The sequence below is a fragment of the Ruditapes philippinarum genome, unplaced genomic scaffold (genome assembly GCF_026571515.1).
Source record: "Ruditapes philippinarum isolate M1 unplaced genomic scaffold, ASM2657151v2 ctg1884_1_1_1_1, whole genome shotgun sequence".
Lineage (NCBI taxonomy): Eukaryota > Metazoa > Mollusca > Bivalvia > Venerida > Veneridae > Ruditapes > Ruditapes philippinarum.
In genome coordinates, this window is record NW_026854812.1 from 81313 (window position 1) to 106136 (window position 24824).

At 33.6% G+C, this 24824-nt stretch overlaps 1 protein-coding gene across 3 annotated transcripts; it reads right to left on the bottom strand.

The window, feature by feature from the left end:
• Positions 1–5405: 5405 nt before the first annotated feature.
• Positions 5406–24824, bottom strand: LOC132741145 (arginine kinase Oct f 2-like). Of its 3 annotated transcripts, XM_060729239.1 has the most exons (14): positions 24671–24793; positions 19830–19888; positions 18367–18632; positions 15479–15756; positions 14818–14966; positions 14323–14488; positions 13887–14070; positions 13136–13261; positions 12107–12277; positions 11441–11703; positions 10928–11076; positions 7667–7832; positions 6491–6671; positions 5406–6026 (listed from the first exon to the last, which is right to left on the bottom strand). In XM_060729239.1, the coding sequence occupies exons 2-14, from the start codon at positions 19847–19849 to the stop codon at positions 5869–5871; spliced, it is 2277 nt and encodes a 758-aa protein (XP_060585222.1). In that variant the 5' UTR covers positions 19850–19888; positions 24671–24793; the 3' UTR covers positions 5406–5868. The 3 variants fall into 3 exon arrangements, with proteins under 3 accessions (XP_060585222.1, XP_060585223.1, XP_060585224.1); XM_060729240.1 differs by lacking the exon at positions 19830–19888 and having other exon boundaries at positions 24671–24824; XM_060729241.1 differs by lacking the exons at positions 15479–15756; positions 18367–18632; positions 19830–19888; positions 24671–24793 and adding an exon at positions 15332–15412.

Sequence of the window (24824 nt, forward strand, 5' to 3'; positions counted from 1 at the left end):
CAAATATTTTTCCCTTATATAATAAAGCGATTCTAAGCTATTTGTATCCAGGAACAATATAATATTAAAAATGTATCATATAAATGTCGCATTATAAAACAATGTACATTGTCTCATGTATGTTGTTAAGAAAAACTTCTTTACTTCTTAAATATGAAATTTCCTTCTAAAATTTTGTTCTCACACTCTATAGGTACTTTTATAATCAAGAAAAAGGATGTCCTCAATCAGGAAAGTACGGAATTTTGTACTTGCCTTTTCGACCCAAATTACGAAACACTTTAGAATAAAATATTCAACACGTTAGTACCACTTAAACTTGGAAATTAAAGAAATATTTTATTCTTCTTGTATATAGTACAATAGCTTTGCCATTGCTTTACATGCTTAAGAAAAATATAAATATTTACACAGAACAAAGACAAAATCTCAGATTACTCTTTCGTTTAAAGGCACATTATGCATTAGAAAAGAATAAATTCTTATTTCTTTAGAAATGGCAAACATTGGTGTTAAATCAAAACGTGTAAATAATGGTTTTAGGGCATGGTAGATGCTTGTTACTTAAAGCAAGTAGCACTAAATGTGAAATTATTTTTCATATAAGTAGCAAAACGTTAACAAAATCGTATTGTGGCTTGCATAAAAAATAATTAATCAACTATAGCTGTAATAGTTATTTGCCAAAAAGCAACAGAAAAAGATGGTTCAGTGTGTCAGCGTGTAACATATAGGAAACTATTAATTAATGCACACCAAACATAAAAAAGCATATAGACATATAGCAGATGGAAAAATACGTTATATACTTTATGATCTTAGAATATGATACCAGAAACATTTAAAGCAAATGAAATTTGGCGTCACCGGTCCCGTTTCCGAACAACCTACCCTTGGTTATCATCTGTCATTGTAACCGATATTTTTACATAATCATATATATATACATATATTTTTTTTTTTTTTTTATTTTTTTTTTTTTGCTTTACTATGAGCCACAGTAAATCTCGTTAGTATGGATCGTATACTTGACTTTAAGTTGATGAAACGAATATGGTATCGATTTTAAAGATAGGCATTCCAGAAATCATTGTTGACGTTGGTTTTCTACATTACTTTAAGAGTGGTTATATTTGTATTAATATCGGTACTGATTTATCAAGAAATCTCCGGAAGATATGTAAATTATGTCTAATCAGTAGTTGTCTTAAAGCTGCATGTCTCCAGATGAGCAAATCTATTTCAATACAATGAAACCTAAGAAAAATATACTAAGATTTTTGGAAAAGTTAAAAGATTTAAGATTAAAGTAATAATTTACATGACATGTGCGATTTCATTATTCTACTGCGTTACTGACGCACTAAAGGTTATTTTTGAATATTGTTGACCCCATTTTGGCAATTCACTTGAGTAGTGAGTGCTGTTTGTAATGTTTAAATTGATTCCTTCATTCACCATATTTTACTTTTAAATACATTTTCAAAACTTTCATGAAAATGAGCATGAATCTGTAGGCGTGCTGCTTTAAAGATACTGCAATATTCAAACGGGGAAAATCTCAAAATTATGAAAAGCCATCTTAAGAAGTACCTTAATGGTTGCCATAGCTACATTTTAGTCTAGACGTTCGTCAACATTTGTTATAGTTGAAGAATTACAGCACGTGCAAAAAAGTTCATACTGTTAAGCCTAAGAAGGTCAAATATTATAGCACATGTTTTCTCGCTGCGCTCTTTCTTTTTAGAGACCTGTCACGAACTTATGTTGGATGGAAATTATTTTCATGCACAAATTACAACGGATACGGTAGGCTTTATTCTTAAAATTTACCACAAAAATTTACCACAAAACGTTTGATTTTTTTTCAAAATGACATATAATGTATAATAATTATGTTATGACAAGACAAGGAGGTCTTGTTTGGTCTTTAAATGTAATTTCGCATATTGTTCACGACTGGGGATATATCTGATGTAAAACGTTAACTTTATCAAGCTGCAAGAAGTGATTGGAATATATTGATGCGGACATGTCTGACAGAATGAGGACATTGATGCTCACAATGTCACTTGTCCTGATAACTATATCCCCAATTCTCAGAATGTTTGCGGTTATATTAATTTGCTTATGACCAAGTTTAGCCAACAGATCACACTGTTTACTTGAATTAATTTAATTACGTGGTTTTAGCTCGCGGTTAACAGAGAGATTATTCTAAACACAGTTTGCTTTTTTTTTTTTTTTTTTTGCTTTTTCTGAAGATTTTGCTAAGTTATGAAACATCTAAGCTGTTTTGCGACTTCGTCAAAACGATATAACACGGAAGTGACATCATAAACATTACAATAAACATTACACAACCTTTCCATTGCCAAGCTTGAAGGCTTATTATGCCCTAAAATGATTTTATTCTTATTTCTCAAAAGCTTTTTATTTTTTATATCATAATTATTATAGTTTCCAAAACATTTCTCATTGTCTTATTACCTGAACCGTTTTTTGCTTCTGTTACTTTTCAGTAATAAGTACAGTTTTTAGTGATTAAGTATTTTGTAAGGTAACCAAAATACTACTTTGTTTACATTTTGCTACTATTATGACAAATATTTTCTCATTCAGCGATTATTTCTTCAGGTAATGAACACAATTTGCGATTAAACTGCATTATCTAAATGTTATAAATCTCATGGTTGCCCTTTTTTTAAGAAGGCAAAGGTTTTCGTTTCTGTGGCATAAAGAAAGTTTCTTTTGGACTGTTTAATGTGCATATATTTTGGGTATGTGATATTATGAAGTGATTATACATTGTTGAGTACAATACTGATTTCTATTGGACTAGTTCACAGCTGTTAAACCTATATCCGACGAGGTACTAGGAACTAATATTGATTGCTGAACTGTGGAAATGAAATGAAGGCCAGGTAGAGCGTGATATGCATTTGATATAGACATTTGGACTCTGACATTGAAACCGAGGCTATATGGCGTATGATATAATATCCGATTTATAGGGATTTGATGGACGCTGAAGAATAGACTGGATCCATTTTTATAGGAACATCACGTGGTACAAACACTGAAAGTTCATTTGTTGTATTTTATAAGGTGTGAGAAAAATTGCACACATAAAAAAATTTTCGAGTCCAAAAATTCCATATCAAATCTATATTGTTCTCTATCTAAATCTTGATATCAAATCCATATTTAACTCGAAGTAATAATTGTTTCTTTGATACAAAAACAAATGATTTTGAGTGTTTTCTCTTATTTAATGTGCTTTTCCCCTTAATTATTGGTGTGATTTTGTATGATTGTTTCGTTTGTTTTTAAGCTACACCGACACAGTAAAGGCCATATGGCGACTAAATTGCGACTTTCCAGCTTTACTGATGGAGGGAGACGTTAAAAAAGTGCCCCTCAAGCGAGTAGAAACACCGACCTGCAACCTAACTAAATTCCTCACATAACAGAATCTGAAGTCCCTGACTGGCGCTACCGCCTCATCCAATATAGGTTTAACAGCTGTGTTCTCGTCAAATATATTTTGAACAGCGTTGCACTCAACAATGTATACTAAGTTAAACAAATTCGTTTTCAATAAAAAATATTATGCCTCACGTTTGTAACGACGCTTTTCATTGGTTAATCGTGATGTTTATATAAATTATAAACACAGCTGCTGTCGATCGTGTTTTTTTAGGTGTGTGTTTTTGTTCTTGTTGTTGTCATTTAGCAGTTAGGGCTATATATACAAACATCCGTTTATATTATTAGTTATAAAGATTGTTGACAGGTTATATGGCCCTATATAAAACGGATCTTTATATTGCAAACAGCCGTTTATATACGGCCATATAACCTGTCAACAATCTTTATAACGAATTTATAATGCTGCAAACATCATCTTTTAGAGAAAAATAGCGACGTTACACACGTGCAGTATTATAAAGGGCCATATATAACCTGTCAAAAATCTTTTTTCATTTAACTAATAGTATATATACACTACTATACTAGCCAGAGGCTCGTATAATATAAATTTATTCAGGTATTTAACTCGTGAAATTAAATTCAGTGAGGAACTTAATCAATTAGTCTTACACCCCCAAATGTAAGACAAGTCGAGTGCTTTAAATGACGTCATTGACGCGCGAATTTTATGAATGAATCGCGTTCTTAGGATGACGCCATTTTTCCGTTATGAATGAAGTTGTATGTTCATACGCTACTATAAGAAAAAGGTGCGTAATGAGAATATCAGTTTTCATAATTTCTGTTCCGAAAATAATTGACCCAATATGCAAGAAAAAGAATCAAACACCGGCTGTTGGTACAGACGGGAATATCTAGCTCTCGGGTAACTGTTTAGCGGAAACTCAGCAGAGCCTCGTTACCGCTGTAAACAGTTACCCTGGAGCTAGATATTCAAGTCTGTACCGGCAGTCGGTGTAAGATTCTTATAATCTCTTTCAATACCTTTAAACAATTGAAGTCGGGCATCTTGTTTCTGAAAATAATTCTACTTACATATATACTTACTGGTGATCGATTACCAATGACTAGATTGGATAAACTTTTTATCTGTTGGTTTAAATAGTAATGTGATACAGTGCTGCCTGGTTGATAGCTTTACAGCCAGAATGTTGATCCGATATAAAATTTCCCCATCATTCTCGGCTCAAAATCGAGGAAGTGATTTATCTGGTTTTTTTTGTACTTATAAAAGTAAAATTGAGAAAGATTGATGAAATAAAAAGTGCATTTTTATTTTTTATATTTTCACTTCAGTGGAACATTTTTTCAGTATCTTACCGGACTTCTGTCTTCTTAGTTAAGCCTATATACACAAAATTAAAGAAGTCTTAAGAATATTAAGGTAAAAAAGGAGAAAAGTATATAATTAACTTTTTTTTGTATAAATACAGGATTTATCTATACCAATGCGGGTATAAAGACAAAAGTCACAAGATTGTTATTTAAAGAAAAAAATTTATGGAGTTTTAGACAGACCTTGTGAATTTTCCATAAACCTAAAGGCTTAAAGATGTTTCTGTTATTACAATCTTTTCATATTTTCTCAAGTTTTTTATAGCAATGTCAGTAAATCGTTTTGATCTGTACCAAGTTTCTCTTTTTCGTAATCTTTTGTAAGGTTTGAATTCAGTATTTGAATATTGATAAAAGATATTGACAAATAAATGGGTCCGTTACTCAACTTTAAATAAAATGGCATATTATTTAATCCGTGTTTTGCATACGCAATACTGCACCGCTCGACACCAATTTGAAAGGTGAAGTAAGAATGAAAACCAGTGAGTTATGGTGATCTAACACCGCTTTAAACAGCGTTTTACATATCCTGACTTGGTGAATGATAAAGTGGTACAAGAAAATAACACCAGTTTTAGTTTTTGCTCCTTTTATTCTTTGGTTCTTAGGTCACAAATGGAAAAAAAATAAATAGGTAAATCAACAAAATCACAGATAACCCCTTACAATAACGTATTGTATAACTAGCACAAAGAAAGCTACATAACAACCGTTTAAAGAGTAGTTAGTTATAACTCAGGCAAACATTATAAAGTCCGACTCGGGAAATCTAGGCTAAACACAAATATTGACACTTTATGGGAATTGGTAAAAAAATCCTAGTCTCTGTTCTGTATAATAAATAGTCACTTGCATAATTTTTCAATGAATGCATAATAAATCAAACAAATTATCCATTAATATAAACGGACGTATTTTGATGTCAAGTTCTAGTTTTGTTAAAGTTGAAAGAACATAAGTCTAAACACATTTTTTAATGAAATTGTCTTAGTATCTTGGTCACACGATTAATACAATGTCTATTAAGGACACATTTTATTTCTTTCCTCCAGCAAGTTCAATTTCCCATGCCTTCAATTTCAAAACGCCATTCAACATTTCCCTCACGGCATCGTATTCAGTCAGACCAAGTCGGCGCTTGTTTGACAGATCGTATACGCCTCCCTCACTCTCAGAGTGCTCGCCATGAATACCTGGAAACAGAATTCATGCCGTTGAAATGTGTACAAAAAATACATAAAGTGACTGGTATCATATGTGTTTTCGGTCGTAGGCGGATTGTTTTCACATTGACTTCCGGTAAATATACAGCCTATTTGCCATCATATTCCCGGTATTTACCGGACCTATTTTCCCGAGCACCTAACAAGACAGCATTAAGTTCTACTACTGGCCGTTTCGAAACCAAACTCCCCAAGTTCAGAAACAAAAATACATTTCCACAATAACTGAGCAAACTGGATATATAATTCGACAAAAATTGCAAAACAACTGTTTAACAAGCTTTACAACATCGTGTATTTTTGTTACTTCTTATTTATAGCTGCACACAGCATTTACAACTGTTGTTAAACGAAAATGATAAAAATCACATGCATATTATCATTCTAAAAGTAATAAACAAACGTTTTAAGTTTATACAAAAAACAGTACTCACCTCTTGGTTGAATGTTGTATTTTTCACACTCCTCTTTGAAGTTTGGTTGTTTAGATACATTTGGTATCTTCATGTGTACGCTAGCTCTAAGGGTGGTTCCCAGATTGGATGGACAGAATGTAAGGTAGCCATAGCCGTCCCTTTTAGCAAATGTCAGTTTTTTCTCTAACTCACCGATGGCCTGGAAAATTGATTAGTACAACATTGCTATTATATATGTAGATTTCATTATACCAGCAGACTATGATTTCTAACAATGGTTTTGTGCTGTCGGTACAAAAGTAATATCCATGGATCAGTTCGTGTCTTCTTCGTTTTCGGACAAGACATTTTATGGACAAACTTTGAATCAAAACACCACATATCCTTACATATCGTAACTGACCTTAATACTGTTAAAGAAATAATTGTACATGTTGTATATATTAACTGGAAGAAATAAAATGATGAGGATTAATCAATCAATCAATCAAATCAAATCAAATAAATCAATTGTACGGTTGTGGTGTATTACAAGCTTTAATAAGTGTTGTACATTAACATTCAATGTTAAATTTTACTAACAGTACAATCTGGTCTGTAAAACAAAAAGTACCACTACTTTAGCTTTGCTGAATTAAACAACCGTTTTTTATCAGCTACACATGTGAATTTACCTGTGATGAGTACCAGGTATTGTAATATTTTCCCTGTACTAAACAATATTTACCAGAACCCAGCTACAAACTACCTGTTTTCAAACTACAGAATATTAACTTCGGAAGTGTAGGAGGAAAGATGGAATATATTTTGTCAGAATTCCTGCAACAGATCCGTTATGACAGAGGTATAACAAACAAGTTTCTGTGCTATACTGTTGCTGTAATTATCAGCGACATGTGAACACAGCAAAAATGAATACTGATTTAAAATCCTTGCCAGACAGGTTTTCTCTTATTAGAAGGTGAATGAACCCGTCAGATATTATAAGTTATATTTCTATCATATTAGCTATACGAATTCCTTATAACTTATATTATAGTAATGAAATAAGACAAGATGTGAATATATATGTATATACACTAGTTTACTTTTCAAAATTCGGTTAAGGTATTCTCGAAAAGTGGATTAATCATTTAGTCACTCTTTCTTGAAATTCAAGATGATTATTTTATTAAAGAAACACAGTTGTTATACCTTGACCAGACGTCTGTATACACCTCCCAAATCGCCACCTTTCTGCATAGAGATCAAACGAAGATGGTCCTCCTCGTTAACCCAGGTCAAGAAGGTCTTGTCCTTGTTATGGTAGATACCACGACCGGTGTCCCAGTACTTGTAGCCGCCAGCGTCTCTCAAAACGCTGAAAAATAGAAAATGTAGGATTTTTTATATATGTTTTTTTATAATTCTGCAAGACCCGAAGGTTCCCGGATACTTTAATTCAGTTACCATAGTCCACCGATGCTAAATTACCTCTAAAAGTTTACTTTATTTATCTGGTATGTAAAATGTTTCTCAAAGAAAGAAAAACGGAAGAAAAAAAATCATAAATCATATACAATGTTTCCGTAAATAACACCAAAGCAGCAATTCACCTGAAATTATTTTCCTATCTTACTATACAATGCTTCAAGGTTATACTTTGGCAGTGTAACAATTATTTTAGAGAATATATAACTTCGCTAGTAACAAGATCACCTCTAATCTCAAAGAAAACGCAGTTTTACTTTAATATCTGCCTAGCACAGGTAAAATAACCACCATTAATTTATTTTGCACGACAAGCGTAAATTATAAATCGATTTTATAATTAATGTATTTTAAAGGTAGGACCAACACAGATAAAAGTCATATAACGAATGACCGGCATGACTTGTATGTACAGACGACTCATTCATGGTCAGGTGCAAGACGACACCCGAGTTAAGCAATCGACCGTTACGCATACTAAGCTTTATTATGTCTTTCTTAACAGAAAAAGAAAGTCTTGATCAAACGTTATGTCGTGTAAAAATACAAACTTGACTAACTTAAAAAGTTTTTCATATCAACGCACGAATTTCCAATTGATATTTACTTTCTTTGACAGCGCATGGCATGTTAAATGTTTTAAAAAGGAGTTTATCAAAATGCTTAATTTTATGAAAGGATAAAGTTACTAAAAACATCGGTGATTGTAAGACTATTAACGATTATTCACGAGGTGTACCGATGTTGAAGTGTCAAAGCATATTGCCCGTCAATATAAACCTTGTCGGAAAATAAGATTCCTTTATAATTGTATAAATGAATACATATGCACATTTATTGTCAGGTAATAGCCGACTTGGTTTAAACGATGTAATCTAGATTCCCGCCTACGTCAGCAAAATCTTATACTCTGTTCAGATAATCATTTAATCAAAGAAACTATTCACCAAAAAATACCAACATCACTTAACGACGCGACAAGCCTAATGTCTAAACATTGGCAGGGTATATTATTGCACTGTTAGTAGCTAAGTTCAAGGCTTTGGTAGAGCATCCCTGGAGAAAATACATTTTGTGATAAGAAATAAAATCGAGTAGTACAGGTATGAAACAAGGCAATTAAGCGACACGTGATACATGTATACATTTCATTATTATTTGTATTAATTATAACGCTAAATTACAGTAATAAAATGCCTGAAAGCACGAACGTGTTTGCAAATACATGTACTTCAGTTTTTCTTTCTGCGTGTACTATTTTATATATATGATGATGTAAGATAACGCAGAGGTAACATTTAACGTCACGTGTACATTTATGATTGAAAAACATACAATACATAAGAAAACTTAAATGTTTCTGTAAAATATCGATGAATATTTTAATTAAAGATGGAGAATTCTATGTCAGCATATTAATGTACGTACGTCTGTGCTGTGCAAGGTTATTTACAATCCAATATAGAAAAAATAAAGTATGCAGGACTACATAAATAAATGTTGTTAATTCTTTCACCGTTAATCTCAATGCCAAATTAAGATCAAATTAAATCGTTTTGAAATCCCCCCAAGAATAATAAAGATCTGGCGACAATTCAAATTTTATACTGATAAAAACCACAAGTGGACTCCACTTGACTGTATTAGTTTGCCAACAATCTCCGAAAATATACAATGCAATCATAAGGATATCTCTTAACGAAGATCATAAAAAATCAGACAATTAGAATGGTGAAGTTCTGAAAATAAGAAACTTGCGCATCCTATTGTTTTCTCCTATAATCAAACTTCTGAGCACTTTCAGTAACAAGAGCTGTCTGTAAGAAAGTGAGCTCGACTATTCTCAGTGCTTGGTAGTAAAACAAGAGCTTGAATAATGAAGAATTTACAAAATTCATAAAGGGCCATGGTTCTGTCAAAATCAACAGTTTGATTTATGGCATTGGACGGTGACCTCCTTTTGTGCTCTCATATACGTGTGTTAAGTTTCAACCAATTCTCTGTATTATTACATGCTTTTCGGTGGTTTATAGAAATATATCAGTGATATAAAACTGGTAATTTCACTGTTTGAAACAGTGAAATTACCACTTTGATAATTTCACTGTTTTGAATTTATGCCCCTTACGTTGTTTCAGTGAAATACCAGCGTGCACAGTACTGGGTACCAACTTAATGACTTGACGTCGTAAATGACGTCAAGTTGTATTATCATTTGGCGCGCTTTTCATTCAGTATTAGATTTAATGTCTTTTTAAAACGTTTCTTTGCATGTAATAAAAAGAAAATTTGTTTAGTTTAGTGTAAGATCGAATATATATTTCACCTTGTGAACACCATTCTGATCTTACACTGAACTAAACAAATATCCTCTATGTAGTATTAGAAATACCAACTTGTAGGCAAAAAGTTTACCAAAGTGAAGACCTATATGTAGCATAAACACTTTGCTTTTTGTAAAATATAATTATCTTGCATTCTACCTTTCTTTATACGCTTGATTTTTTATATATGAGCCGCGTCACGACAAAACCAACATAGTGCGTTTGCGACCAGCATGGATCCAGACCAGCCTGCGCATCCGCGCAGTCTGATCAGGATCCATGCTGTTCGCTATCAGTTTCTTTACTTGTAATAGGGTTGGTAAGCGAACAGCATGGATCCTGATCAGACTGCGCGGATGCGCAGGCTGGTCTGGATCCATGCTGGTCGCAAACCCATTATGTTGGTTTTGTCATGACACGGCTCAATAAATAAGTGTAGAAATATATACAGTGAGTGTAACAATTTCGCAGCGGTAACAATAAGCAAATAGAGGGAAACCTTCAGATAATGCGGCCAACAAAAAGTAAGTAGAGCATACAATGAGTAAATGAATCCATTGTTACCAATCATAAATAAATAGAACCAACAACAAGAAACGGGACAAAACTATTATAAGCAGAGTATTGGTTTTATACATAATCAAATTTGCTATAAACTTACTCGTCGTCATCTCTGAAGAGGAAATGGTCCTCAACCAATTGTTTTTTGTCACCTTCACTCATGGTAGCAAGAGGATAGTATTTACCGGCAAGTTCTCCAGTCAGTGTATTCAGAGCTTTAACTGTGTCATCGGCCATGTTTTCCAAGTCCTAATGTTGAAGAAGTAATAAAATATAAACACTCGTTAATAATTTTCATTCAATTAACAGATTTCCTGTCTAATTCTTATCAAAAGTATTCTACAATATAAGAATTAAAATGGCCTGTTTATATTCCATTTGATGTAGTGCAAGAGTTCAGATCATTCACTCCCGTTTATCCTTATAAGATCTAAACGTTTACTGTCAGTGATTTTTCACTTTTAACGGTCTCTTCCAAACGACTTTTACACTTCCAAAAGCGATTTTACCGATAGTTTCTCAAATCAAAAAGGCTAAGGCGTTTTCCCAATAAAGTGAGAAAAATTACTGACTTACATAATTGGGCAAAAATTGTTAATAAACGTGAACTCACCTCTGACGTACAAGCCGGTGGGAATGCGTACTTTGTATGACTTCTGGCCACACGTATACGGGTTGAGAGGACCATGTTACCGTCGGGATCAATATTTTCAAGCTTGGACATCTGGTCCTCCGTACCAAATGTTGGTACTGGATGATTAATTTTGTCAACTTTGTGATATTCTTTGATTACATTGTTAAATATATCTTCAAATACTGTGTAGGCTTCAGGGTCGCAGGCATAGATACCTACTTTGCTGCCAAGATGTAAACAGCCTGAAACAAGAATGTTTTTATTATTTAATTAGAAAAGAAAACTATGAAAATTTTTCGTTAATCTATAACATCAATAAGTGCGTGATATTTTATTCCATCATGATAAATCTCTGTACTTTTCATTTGCAGCAATTTCATTATCTGTGAAGTTAGCAATGAAACATTTTAATTGGCCTCCCATACCTCAAAAAAGTATCATCACAAAATCGACTTGCATACATATTTAGTATCATTCAGTGAATTATTGATTCAAAATGTACAGGTCACCAGACACCTCATGGTTGATAGACATGAATTGTGACATGCCCGAGGTCCATACACTCCGTGCTTGAAAGGGCGGATGGACCCTCATTACGCCTAGAATACATCTACCATTTTAACTGATATAGTTGAAAGAACGAACCTGAGTTGATGCAGTGAGCAAGTGTTCCACCGAGGGATGTTTTTGTGTTCTTGTACTTCTCGTATACTTCTTTAGTCAGGTACTTCTTCATGAGAGACGGGGAGTCACTCTTGCTGATAGTTTCGTACAATTCGCTCAGTGGCTTTGGTGTCCAAGTAAGAGCGGCTTCAGCTAAACACAAAATATACGGGAATCAAAGTATGTTTGTAAACAATAATTTGTCCAATATAAATATATGTAACTGCATCAATGTTTAAAAAAAATCGAAAAAAATAATACAGTACAACCCCGACAAAGCAATACTTTTCTGAGATTAAGATTTTAGTTGTTGCCAAGAGGTGTTTTTATAGGGAGGTTAAATTTATTACAAAATCTTATTTTGGGAAGAACTGAAACTGTGGTTAAGAGGTAAATGCTCTAGAGGGTCGCTTTGTGGAGGTGACACTGTATTTCAATTTTTGGCAGAATTTTCATAGATTAAAGTTCTGCTGGCAATGGATTTGCATAACAAATGAAAAAAATATAATTTGGCCACGTTATAGGAATATGCAATATGGTACATAGAAAAATTAAAAAATGAGGTATCAACAATTTATATTTAAAAAAAAAGACAATTTATAGATTCAGAATAAAAATAAGTTGGCCTCTAACCAAATGGAAACATGCAGAACAGGTGAAGTTGGAATAGCACGCGAATTTGAAAACACATTGTTAATGAAGCATGCATTGACAATTTAGATACAACGTTAATTAATCCTAATATCATCTAAAAATATCTCGTTTGCATGTACAATTAATGCATAATATCTTATATGACTCATATGAACATTTATACTGAAATATTGATCAAGGTCGCTTTTATCTCTACCTTGATAATATAAAGTTTTATGTTTATCCAGACATTCAATGTGCACTGAAGTTAAGTCTAGAGCCATTGATATTTCTTTAATATCTGCTCTTATCAAAAAGAGAAAAAAAACGACCAGATAAAACTCAGGGAATATAAATACCTAGGCAAACAATAGCTACCTTTAATGATTTCTAGTACACCATTCTTCATTTCATTGACGGCGTCCCATTCAGTGAGACCTAGACGGCGCTTGTTTGAGATGTCGTACACACCTCCCTTACTCTCAGAGTGCTCACCATGGACACCTTTAAACGAATGAAACATTTATAATAATAATAGCAATATGTTAGTGCAAATTACATACTTTTGCATGTATTGAACACATACTAATCGAGTTACATTTTTCAGAAAAGATAGAAGGGTTGTTTTTTTCCTTTTGAGAAACTTGGCAATGCCCATCATATACGGAAAATGCAAAATGCGTCGGAAAATGCAAAATGCGTCGTTTTCGGCAATTTGGGGGCAATTTGGGAAAAAAATAAAAAAAACAGCAAGATTTGAAACAATATTTTTACTATTCAATCTCAGGAAACCTAGGATAACCCTGCATATATCCATACTGTTTTCCTCAGTGTTAATCACTCCAAAACATTTAACAGGTTTCCTTGTTGCTGGGTCGTGTGGGGGTTGCGTTAAATGAACGCCACCTTTCCTCGTTGATCTTGTTTACCATATTTTTTTTTATTTTATTAAATTTTGAGGAGAAAAATTGTTTAGAAATGAGGAAAAATTAATACATTTACAGTCGGGCCAAATTGGCCTTAACACTAACTGGCGCTGTAAGTCAGTACTTATTTATTTTTATATAAATATGTAACGTGTGTAATGTGCAACTGAAACACAACTGTAACCTAATGGAAGCATGCATACCTCTGGGTTGAAGGTTGTATTTGGCACAGATGTCATTAAGGACCTTTGGATCCTTGCTGAGCATGGGTACACGTACATGTACACTAGCTCTCATGGTTGTTCCAAGATTTGTTGGACAGAAGGTCAGGTAACCAAGACCGTCGGCTTTGGCAAATTCCATCTTGGTCTCGATATGTTTAATAGCCTAAAATGAAAGTTTAGTTATATAATTATAAAGACCAGGATTATCTATGGATATAAAAAATAAAAGTTATACTCTATCTTTATGTCTGAGATTTTTTAAGACATGGTATTTTAGACAGGTGAATATCATATCATTTTACTGTATGGTCTATTTCTATATCAGTCTTACACTTAAATGATGTTAATTTATGCAGCAGTTATTTTTAGTCTAACATAATCCCTTAGGGCATACATGCGTGACATAAAAACGTACTGATACAAGTCTTTTGTAGACTTGTCCTAGATTTCCGCCCATTTGCATAGAGATGAAACGGAAGTGATCTTCCTCGTTCAACCATGTAAGGAAGGTCTTGTCCTTGTTATGGAAGATACCTCTTCCGGTATCCCAGCAACTGTATCCGCCAGCATCACCCAGAACGCTGAAAACAAACAGTTTTGAGTTTATATATTACTCCTTAAATGCTTGCTTTCGTTTAAAAGCTATTTTTTACATATAAATGAACCATTTAAACTTTCAAATTTTGCCATATTGTAAGTTTTGATTGTCAAATAGTTTAAATTTAGACCCATCTTAAGTTTCTTCTTTTACCTCTAAATGTTACTATTTTTAATGATTTTTATTTTCAAAGAATGCCTTATATTCAAAGCAAACATTTTCATATGATATTACTTCATTCATTAAATGTCAATTATGTGTATTATTGCCAAATGCTTGCTATAGAAAACTTCAGACTATATTATATCTTACGAGTCGTCTGCTCTGAACAGGAAGTGATCTTCAATCATCTTCTGCTGCACGGCCTTGTCCATTCCACGTAGGGGGTAGTAAGTTCCGGCCAGCTCTCCAGTCAAAGTGGACAAACCCTCACAAGCAAGTTTCTCCATCTTTTCAAAGTCCTAAAATATTGATGTAACATTCTAATATCAGTTTTTGACGCTTGATACCAAAATATTAATTGTTGCAAATGACAAAATGTACAAGAGTATTTAACAATACATATACAATGTACTATGAAATGTACATTTTAACTTATTTTTACTTTAACTGTTCGTATTTCCTGCTGATCAAACTCCGTACAACCGATTTCTCATACTTGAAAACATCTAGCAAAATTTTGTCTAAATACACTGTACATTGTTTTTTTTTTATATAAGTAATGAATAGTTCATACCATTTTGTATTATTAGTTATTATAAGAATGTAAACAAAACTGCAGAAAAACAATGTACATGTGTTTGGTTACAGCCAAAAATTGAAATACCTCTTTTTTGGCAGCTGGAGGGAATGGCATGCCTTTGTGACTCCTGGCAACACGGACACGAGTCGACTTGACGAAAAAAGAAGTAATTTGACTTCACACTTTGCTGCCAGCAAATCAATTTATACGCAAATAAAAAAATTGAAATACCTCTTTTTTGGCAGCTGGAGGGAATGGCATGCCTTTGTGACTCCTGGCAACACGGACACGAGTCGACTTGACGAAATAACCAGTGGGGTCAAGATCTCCAAGACTATCAATCTCAGCGTCAGTTCCGAAGCTAGGCTGGGGATGTTTCACGTTTCCGTCGGCCTTGCCGGTGTGGTAGTGTTGAATGACCTTGTCAAACAACTCCTTGTATCCGGCTGATGTGTATGCAGAGGGATCGCAGGCATAAATACCGACCTTGCTCCCCGGATGAAGGGCTCCTGAAATTGAGAGTAGACAATAATTTTAAAATAAAGATTTTTATTCATAGACGGTAAATACAGTTAGTTTGGTTGGACTGTAATCATTGCGTATAATTGTAACGTTGTTCTGAGATGCTTTTATGTATATAAGGATCGCAAGGCCTCCAGAAAGCACAAAAAGTCTCCATCATCATGGCATGCACGATAAATCTTAAAGGAGTTGCGTCATATGACAATAAAAAATATTTTGGCGCGCAAATGTCAGACGACATGTGTACATTTATTTGGAAAAGATCCAAAAGCTTTAAACATACTATTCATGTATTACGACAATAGCACAATGTTAATGTGACAACATTTATAATGGAAACGTTTTGTCTCGTTAACATTCTTGTTATCGGGCTAAAACCCACAAGGCGCAGCGGGGGTAGACGATAATTTGCTTACAACAGGAAAATTCAACATTAATTTTACTATAGGTACCGGTTTAAGAAACATTATTCTAAAGACAAAACATATCAATATTTTTTAATGAATCCGAAATACCAACAAATAGTTAATATTAATACGTGCGATGGTTGAAAGTCGTTCAGAAATATCGACATCTTCCGAAGCCAAGAAAGAAATTTTCACGTTCTATTCAAACTTGAAAATCAATGATATAAGGTTACCAAACCATAAAGAATTCCCTTACTTGGGTCATTAACAGGGCAAATAGAAAGAATGGAATATGCTATTATTACAAGGTCAATATATCATTTTGTTAAGCGAATTCTGTAAAGATCTTTTTGGCAAAAATCCACGTTGAACGTCAGAGTGAAAAAATCAGGTATGTTCCGCGTAGATTTGATGTACAGTTAAACGTTTAAACAGGTATACAGAGGGTTTTTATTCTGCTGTGAACTAATCAATTTACTCGACTTTATCCTATAGGCACAAATCTTTAATAGATGGCAAAGCTTATCAAGATAAAACCAGTTAATCTGGGCTGTTTTGCATATAATATAGGCTCATACATATAACTTATTACAGATTTAATCATAATGTTTTATGAATTATGACCGAGATTATACTTCATTCAAGTATAGACCGACAACCATTGTCATTGTGTTAAGTCAATAATTTGATCAGGCGATATTTAATATTTTCAATGTGACATTGAAAGATCTTGTGGTAAAGACCTACACTCATTAACTATTTACGAATATAAATCAACGCATGCAATTGGATATCGCAACATTGAAATGACCTTAACAGTATATACATGTGGCGGATAACAAAATGACAAATTCCGGTTTTAAATAGATAACAGATTTAGAAACGCTTAATCTCACAATGTTATAATTATGCATACATTGCAAATTTAAATGTTCATTAAAATAACTCGGGACATAAATTAGCATAGCTTTTAAACGGCTTCTTTCCCGTTGATTTAATAAATTATATTCAATGTTTCCGACAGATTTATTGTTCATATGTACATTAAAGTCTGTATTCATTAATACGCCAGTGTATGTGAACATTGCAACAGTACATCATAGAGGTCAAATTCACCATTACACTTTTAGTTTACACATTTTTTTTCTAAAGGAAAAAGGACGCTACATGTTTACCAACGAGGCATGAAGAATTATACGGATTTCCAGTGATCGAGTTGAGCGACATCTTGTTTGAGCGTCCGTCAAACAAAGGTCAAATTACTGTTCATTTATCATTGAAACCATCCCTGCTATATGCGTTATGCGAATATTTCAACACAATACATGTATATAACATTACTCATTGCGGTCTTACAAGGACGCGGAAACAAACATTAAAGGTGAAATTATATGATGTCTACATGCATCCTCTCATATTGAGCTTAGTTTATTTCAGCTGTTGGATATATAGGTGAACAAAAATCTATTTCTAAGTGCTGTATCGGTTGCTATAGGAGCGGTACAATAGAGACTGGAAATAGAATATACTTAATTCATTTCCAGGGGAAATGCCATATCCTTACATTGAATTCCAATACACGTCAAAATTTCTGTGCGGCAGACGATAAACATAACACGCATTGAGTTCACTTTTCCTATAAAACGTATCAAAAAGCTTAACATGTGAAGAACGAGTTTATAGCCTACTTGATTGTTCTCAAGAATTGATTAGTGAATAATCAAGTTATACCAATTTCAATGTTAACTAAAGATTAAACGTTATAAAAAATTGCAGTTATTCAATTGACAAAGGACAATATATTGCGTAATCCATAAATTACGTATCCCTGTATGCAAATAGTAGTCATTTATTATAAAATATTTGTGGATAATGGATTGCTTTAAAATCAATGTATCTTTTGAAATAAACATATAGAAGTTTACCAGTTTTAAAAATTAACTTAAAAAGATATTTCAATAGATTCAAATCGATAGATTTAGTATTGAATTCGAACAACTGATTTTGTTACATCAAATTTGCATTCGATATCACATATCTAAATATTAGACACTTAGAGGTCGCAAAAGGACAAACGATTTAAATGTCAATACACTATACTGCAAACACATAAATAATTTAAGCCTAGGTTACCGGTGAAAAAAAAGATAAAATTCTATTTGCAAAAATAAATAAATGTAATGTTCTTACCTGAACTCATACATTGTGCAAGTGTTCCTCCCAAATCCGTATTCTTGTCCTTCAGCTTTTCATAAACATCCTTTGTCAAATGCTGCTTTAAAAGAGATTTTGAACCACCTTTCTCCAGAGCCGCCCAAAGTTCTTCAGTCTTCTTAGATACCCATTGTTTTCTCCACTGTTGTTCGTCATCAGCCATATTGTTGCCGCTGGGTTGTGAGCTCTGTACTTGTTGCTGACTCTGCGTCGACTGTGAATCGAGCTGGGTTACGTAGCCTCTGTACATATTGTAAAAACCTGGATGTGAGCCGAACTATAAAACACTATTCTCGATTGTTAGTGGTTACCAAGTAAGCGCGTGACTGTAAACCTTGATTTGATTGGCTAGTCAGTTTAGTGCACACTTTTCAATTGCTAATTTTTTTTTCCGAAAGAAAACGTGCTTTTCTGAACGATTTTCACTAATTATTTACTATTCCAAACAATATCCTGGTAAAATGTTTCAAACTTGTTTGCTAAATAAACATACACGATTTTGTTGGTAACGACTTCCAATACACAAAGAATGAAATGTTAAATCAATCGATATAATTGTACTTGTATTGGTTTAACACCGAGATATCTTTGGACTACTTGTGTCCACTTAACAAAACATTTATAAATCCGTTTACATTTTATTATATATAAAACATAATACATGTAGATTGTGTAGTAAATATAACGTAATATTAGATACTTTTAAACCTCATAAATGATCGAATTTTACATTGCAAGGGAAAGAATACTATGATCTGTCAGTAAGAGAACAGACAGAGTTATAAATCTTAACGTAACTTTTGTGCAGACGACAGAAGCATTGCCAAATATTTGAATGACGGTCAACTTGCCACGTTCTCGTTTTATTCACAAGTCTTCGCGTTTTTATCGTAAGAATCTATTTATTTAAATTATCATAGACTATTTGTATTTAATGTTTAAACATACAAAGTTATCTAAATTACCGATTCTACCGAAAAAAATACAGCGACTGTTCGATTAAAATCATGCAAAAATCACATAACGCCCGACCTTTGCAACCGCATGAAATTCAGATGAAAGTTATTCATGTACACAATATTATTAGTCAACGATTAAGACAGGTTATATGACCCTAATAATATAAACGGTTGTTTGGAAATATAACCCGAGCCGCTAGGCTAGCTTGAATTTTCTGTTTATTACTTTTTGACCTTACAATTCTAAAGATTCTCCTTTAATTTTGTGTATAATGGGTGAATTAAGGAAAGTGGTCGGGTCATCTTGTGGTATGAAAATTATAATATATCACTCGCGGCTACCGCCACTCATGAAATATTTATTTTCATACCACTGGATGAAAATAAATCTTGTATTTATAGAAAAAAAACTTGAATATCCTCTATACATTTTTTCTGAGTGGAAAAAAAGAATTAAACACTATATACATGTATACTTACGCTTTTCCACAGCACAGCATGCTCTTTCAACCGCAAGCCGATACAGACTATCACCGGATCTTTCATATGAAAATAAACATATTCAACCATAGACTAGACAGCGAGGAGGTTTCCAAAATACTATCACCCCTTTCCATAACCACTCCTCTCTCTCTCTTCTCTCTCTCCCTCTTCCTCTTCTCTCTCTCTCCCTCTCCCTTTCTCTCTCCCTCTCTCTCTCTTCTCTCTCTCTCCCTCCCCCTTTCTCTCTCCCTCTCTCTCTCTCTCTCGATCGATCGATCGATCGATGAAACTAACGAAAGTTATTTAACAAAAATCCATAAAAATGAATAGCTTTATTTGTTTTAAATTCATTTCCCGATGAACAAATTCTGACATTTACTCACTTAGTCTTTATCTGAAATATAGGCAACATTAAGGCTTACTTGTACATGTGTCAGTTTTGAAAATCATATACCAAAGAAGTTAACTTTATAAACAAAAACCTTTGATTTTTTCCCTTTTACATGGGGTGGTAGCATAGGATTTTCTTCACATTTAAGTCTATGGTGAACATGTAAACTCATATGAAGCTCCCAGTGAAAAGTGTTTTTGTTTTTTTACATAATATTATGGTACGGTGTCTTAGATATCATTGCCCAAAACTCCTAACAGTGATTACCTCCCTTGGCAGATTGTACTGATAAGGGGAGATCACTGTGTAGGAGATTGTCACTGCCACTCTAGATGGTATACAAATATTAAACAACGAACAATCACAAACAATAAAATACCAGAAAACACCTACAAGATGTGAATAGAAAACAAAGTCTACACTAAATTGAGAAACTACATTTTGAAAATTGTTCTGGAATGATCAATCCATATATGATTATATAATTTTTTTCCAGCAGCAGTTTGGGTTCACAGAACGTAAAATGGCGATCTTTAACGAAATTTCGCAAGCATATGAGCTGAAAGTCTTTACGTTAAATAATTAACTAATCTAAAAGCAGTTTAACATGTTTTATGTCAAAAAGTGTTTTATGTCAAAAAGTATACTCATTGTATTATCTTTAGGCGAATGTCTAAATCAAGTTAGAAGTTTGAGTTTAAGATGACGTAACATGCAATCTTTCCGGTATTTAATTTGGTATCTAAACTGATAGCTAAACAGTGCACGTATATTAACAAACTCCCACCTCTTCTCATATAATATACACTTCACAATTTGAATTATTCTGCTCAATTCAGTATCGTTCCTACTTATTGTTTATCCAGTGTTTAAGCACCACAATGCAACAGGGCTGCATTGTTAGCATGCACGCCATGCAGTGTTCACATTTTTTTTTTAAGAACTTGCCTTTTCTAGCAGACAACATGGTATTTCAACTTGCCCGAATCCAATTTTACTTGGCCAGAAAAAAGGCTAAGCATTTCTTCTTGCAAGTTATTCTGTAAATCGGGACATGTGTGTGTGTGTGGGGGGGGGGGGGGGTGCTGGGATGGCAAGGATAGTTAGCGATTTAGAAAACAAAATGGCCGATTTATTGTTTAAGTTGAAGAATCAGGAAGTTCCCAAATAATAATAAGTTTTGTGCTTAATGAAACAAAAAGCTTTGTAGTATAGATAGGTCTATTTTCCCCAAGACACACACACACAAAATCAAAAACAACTCTTTTTTCCCCCTTTTTTGAATTGAATAAAACCCGCTTTCGTTAGATGGTTTATGTTCTAAACTAAGAACATGAGTAATATGTTTTGTTGAAAAATAAGAAAATTATGATTGTTTAATTGAATTTTGCAAACAAAACAAACTGAATTTAAAAAAAAGGTCCCAAAGGCATATTTTTAGAAATGTTTCAATTTAATCATATGAAATTCATGGGAAATTTTCTAATATCAAAAATATTTTAATGATTTCAACTGTCCGAATGATCAGGGCATTACCCGGTGGTCATAGACTGGTTAATGTTAACCACTGGATTACGCATTATTTTATCCGTTATATAACTTTTGAGCAACATAATTTATCCAACAGACATACTTTAGCCAGTGCTTATTGATTTTATCAATGTATTGAACAACTGGATCCAGTTGGACAAACACAAAAAACTGATCCTATATATAAAAGAGCGATATGTGATCACATGTGTCGCATTATTAGTCATGATAGCCAATTGTATGTTGCAGCTTCTGTGTAGCAGGAGACACAAAATTAATTAACAGGGCAAATCACGTTTTTATTCAAGGGCCATAACTCAGCTCAAAATCATTCACCCGGAAAACTCGTGTACTATGCGCAAGTAAAGCTTCATAAGTGCTATAAGAGGAGTAGTCTGGACAAATTTTGAAAATAAGAATCATTAAAGGGCCAGAACTCTGACACGAATCATGAAACAACAATATGCCAATGATGTGAACACCTATATAGGCTTGGTAATGATCATTCCTGTAAAGTTTGGATGAAATTGCACCAGTAGTCTGAGGAGGAGTCCAGACAAGCTTGCCACACACACACAGAAGAAACTCCATTACTCAAAACATAAAATCCATTCAAACATAAAATCCATGTAATATGTGCAAGTACATGAGCTACCGGTAAATCCTGTAGTTTTGTGGAAATTTTGAAATTGCATTCGTCATAGTGGTATAATAGGAGTAGTCCAGACAAACTTTAATTATAAAAAATCATTAAAGGGCCATAACTCTGACAAAATCATTGAACCGGAAGGTGCTGATATTATGCACAACTTGACTTGGTAATGGTATCAATGGTCATTCCTGTAAAGTTTGGATGAAATTGCACCAGTAGTTTCTAAGGAGTAGTCCAAAGAAGTTTATGTGTACCTGGCAACACAAAAAAAACACTTTTATTGAAGGGCCATAACTCGGCAAAAAACCGTTCAGCCGGAAAATCCGTGTATTATGCGCGAGTTCTTAAGCTACAAATCAATTCTTTAAAGTTTCATGAAAATGCATTTGTGGTATTAGAGGAGTAGTCCGGACAAAATTAAAAATAAAAATCATTAAAGAGCCATTACTCTGACAAAAATCATTGGACCGGAACTTAAGTTTGTTGCAAGCCAATCTGCAACGAAAGCAATTACAGTACCCAAAACCGGAGACCAGTAATTTTGATGGTGCACGTTACACAATACAGTATACAGTATAGTGATTCTTATAAAATGAAAACAGTAATTAAAGTTATTTAACTGCATTTTTTCCTCACAGTTTAAAGATGATATTCACATCCTTTCTCTTTTTTTCGAATGACGTGATTTTTAGAATAGAAAGAAGAAAATAAGAAATTAAATTGCAAGGAAATAAAACACACACACGCACGCACACACGTTGATATTATGTACTAAATTAAAATTGCACTAGACTGTACTAGTAATTATCAATTTTAAATTTGATTTTGAATTTGTTACTTTATTATCCTTTGTAGAATTTTATCCTTTGTTGATTTGCTTCACTTGATATTCATTTTTTGATGTAAAAAATATGTTTTAGGCATTTTAACCTCAGTGGAGCTCCTTAAATCGTGAAAAGCAAAGTGGACCCATGTTGACCATTTAGGCCGCGTCACGACAAAACAAACATAGTGCGTTTGCGACCAGCATGGATCCAGACCACGCATCCGCACAGTCTGATTACTTACCAACTCTATTACAAGTAGTGAAACTGATAGCGAACAGCATGGATCCTGATCAGACTGCGCGGATGCGCAGGCTGGTCTGGATCCATGCTTGTCGGAAACGCATTACGTTGGTTTTGTCATGACGCGGCTCATTTCTTCTTCAATTTTAGACATCCATTACAACAAACAATATTATAATATTATTTAGCAAATGCAGTCATAAACTCAAACCACGGATTTTCAGAGTAAGCATTATACCTACAGGCTCGGAATTCCGATACAATGTCATATTCTTATTGAATATAGGCCTAGGCGTTAATATCGTTGACTGGTTGTATCAGTGACTATTTATTGTCCGAATGATAGACTGATCTAGGCAGACAAAAATAATATCTGATAAAATAATCTGATCAGTTCAAGTTCTAACCTCATTCACCTTTCTTAAATTATGAAAGAAAAAATCCTACATGATCTACCACCCCATATCATGATACAGTAAGCTTGTGGAACCTGGATTTATATTGCCCTATTTTCATGTCATTGTTTAATTATACATATCATTGAAGAAATCTAACATATGCAATGAAGTAGATTCTAACTTTTACAAGTTGAAATTTATTTATCTTAGTTAACAGATATATCGTGACTCGCCTGATGCTCTAAATTCGTCCCTGTCCTTGAGTCAACACCCTAAATGAGTATGTCAGAAACACAGGGACTTGGCACACTTTTGGGAAAGTGTAAAAAGTAATTACACTATCCAAACACTGTGCCGAGTCCCTGTGGTTCTGACATACACATTTATGTTACAGTAGAATCTAGTGTAAAAAGTAATTCTCGAAAAAAATAGCGATATAGATCTACTGTACTGTACTGTATATATAATACATGTAGTTTAACAGTATTTTTTTCTAGACCAAACACTGTCACTGTGCCGAGTCCCTGTGGTCAGAAAGTCTCAACAAACGTTTGTTAAGAAAGAAAACAGTTGGATATTTTTAAAACATAGATCTATAAGTAAATTTAATGCATATGCAAAAGGTAAACAGAAAATATACTGCATCCAACTAGCAATGTAAAATGCTTAAGGTAACGACTCATGAATGCCTTCATGGCCACCCGTAAGGATACACACCAACATTGTAGGCAGTTGAAACTCAGTAAACTATTTAAACTCATAAGAATAAAAAATGCATAATTAAGTTTGAACAATCTCACCTTTCCTAACCACTAGCTATAACAATATGACCGATACGGTCCGGGAGAAGCGCAGCTGTTTGAAAGGACGACTCCGGAGATGTTAAGAGGAAAAACCGTTCACTAAAATACAAACAAATAATGTGACGTCACAGTGTTTAAAGTGAGTGACGTC

Bases quoted from the DNA above. Each gene is read 5' to 3' on its own strand.
- LOC132741145 (XM_060729239.1), bottom strand. From the start codon at position 19,849: ATGCTGTGCTGTGGAAAAGC. The intron at 14,967-15,478 runs GTATTTCAATTT...TCAATATTTTAG, and splicing joins CTCCAGCTGCCAAAAAAGAG to GACTTTGAAAAGATGGAGAA. The intron at 6,027-6,490 runs GTGAGTACTGTT...TTCTGTTTCCAG, and splicing joins ATACAACATTCAACCAAGAG to GTATTCATGGCGAGCACTCT.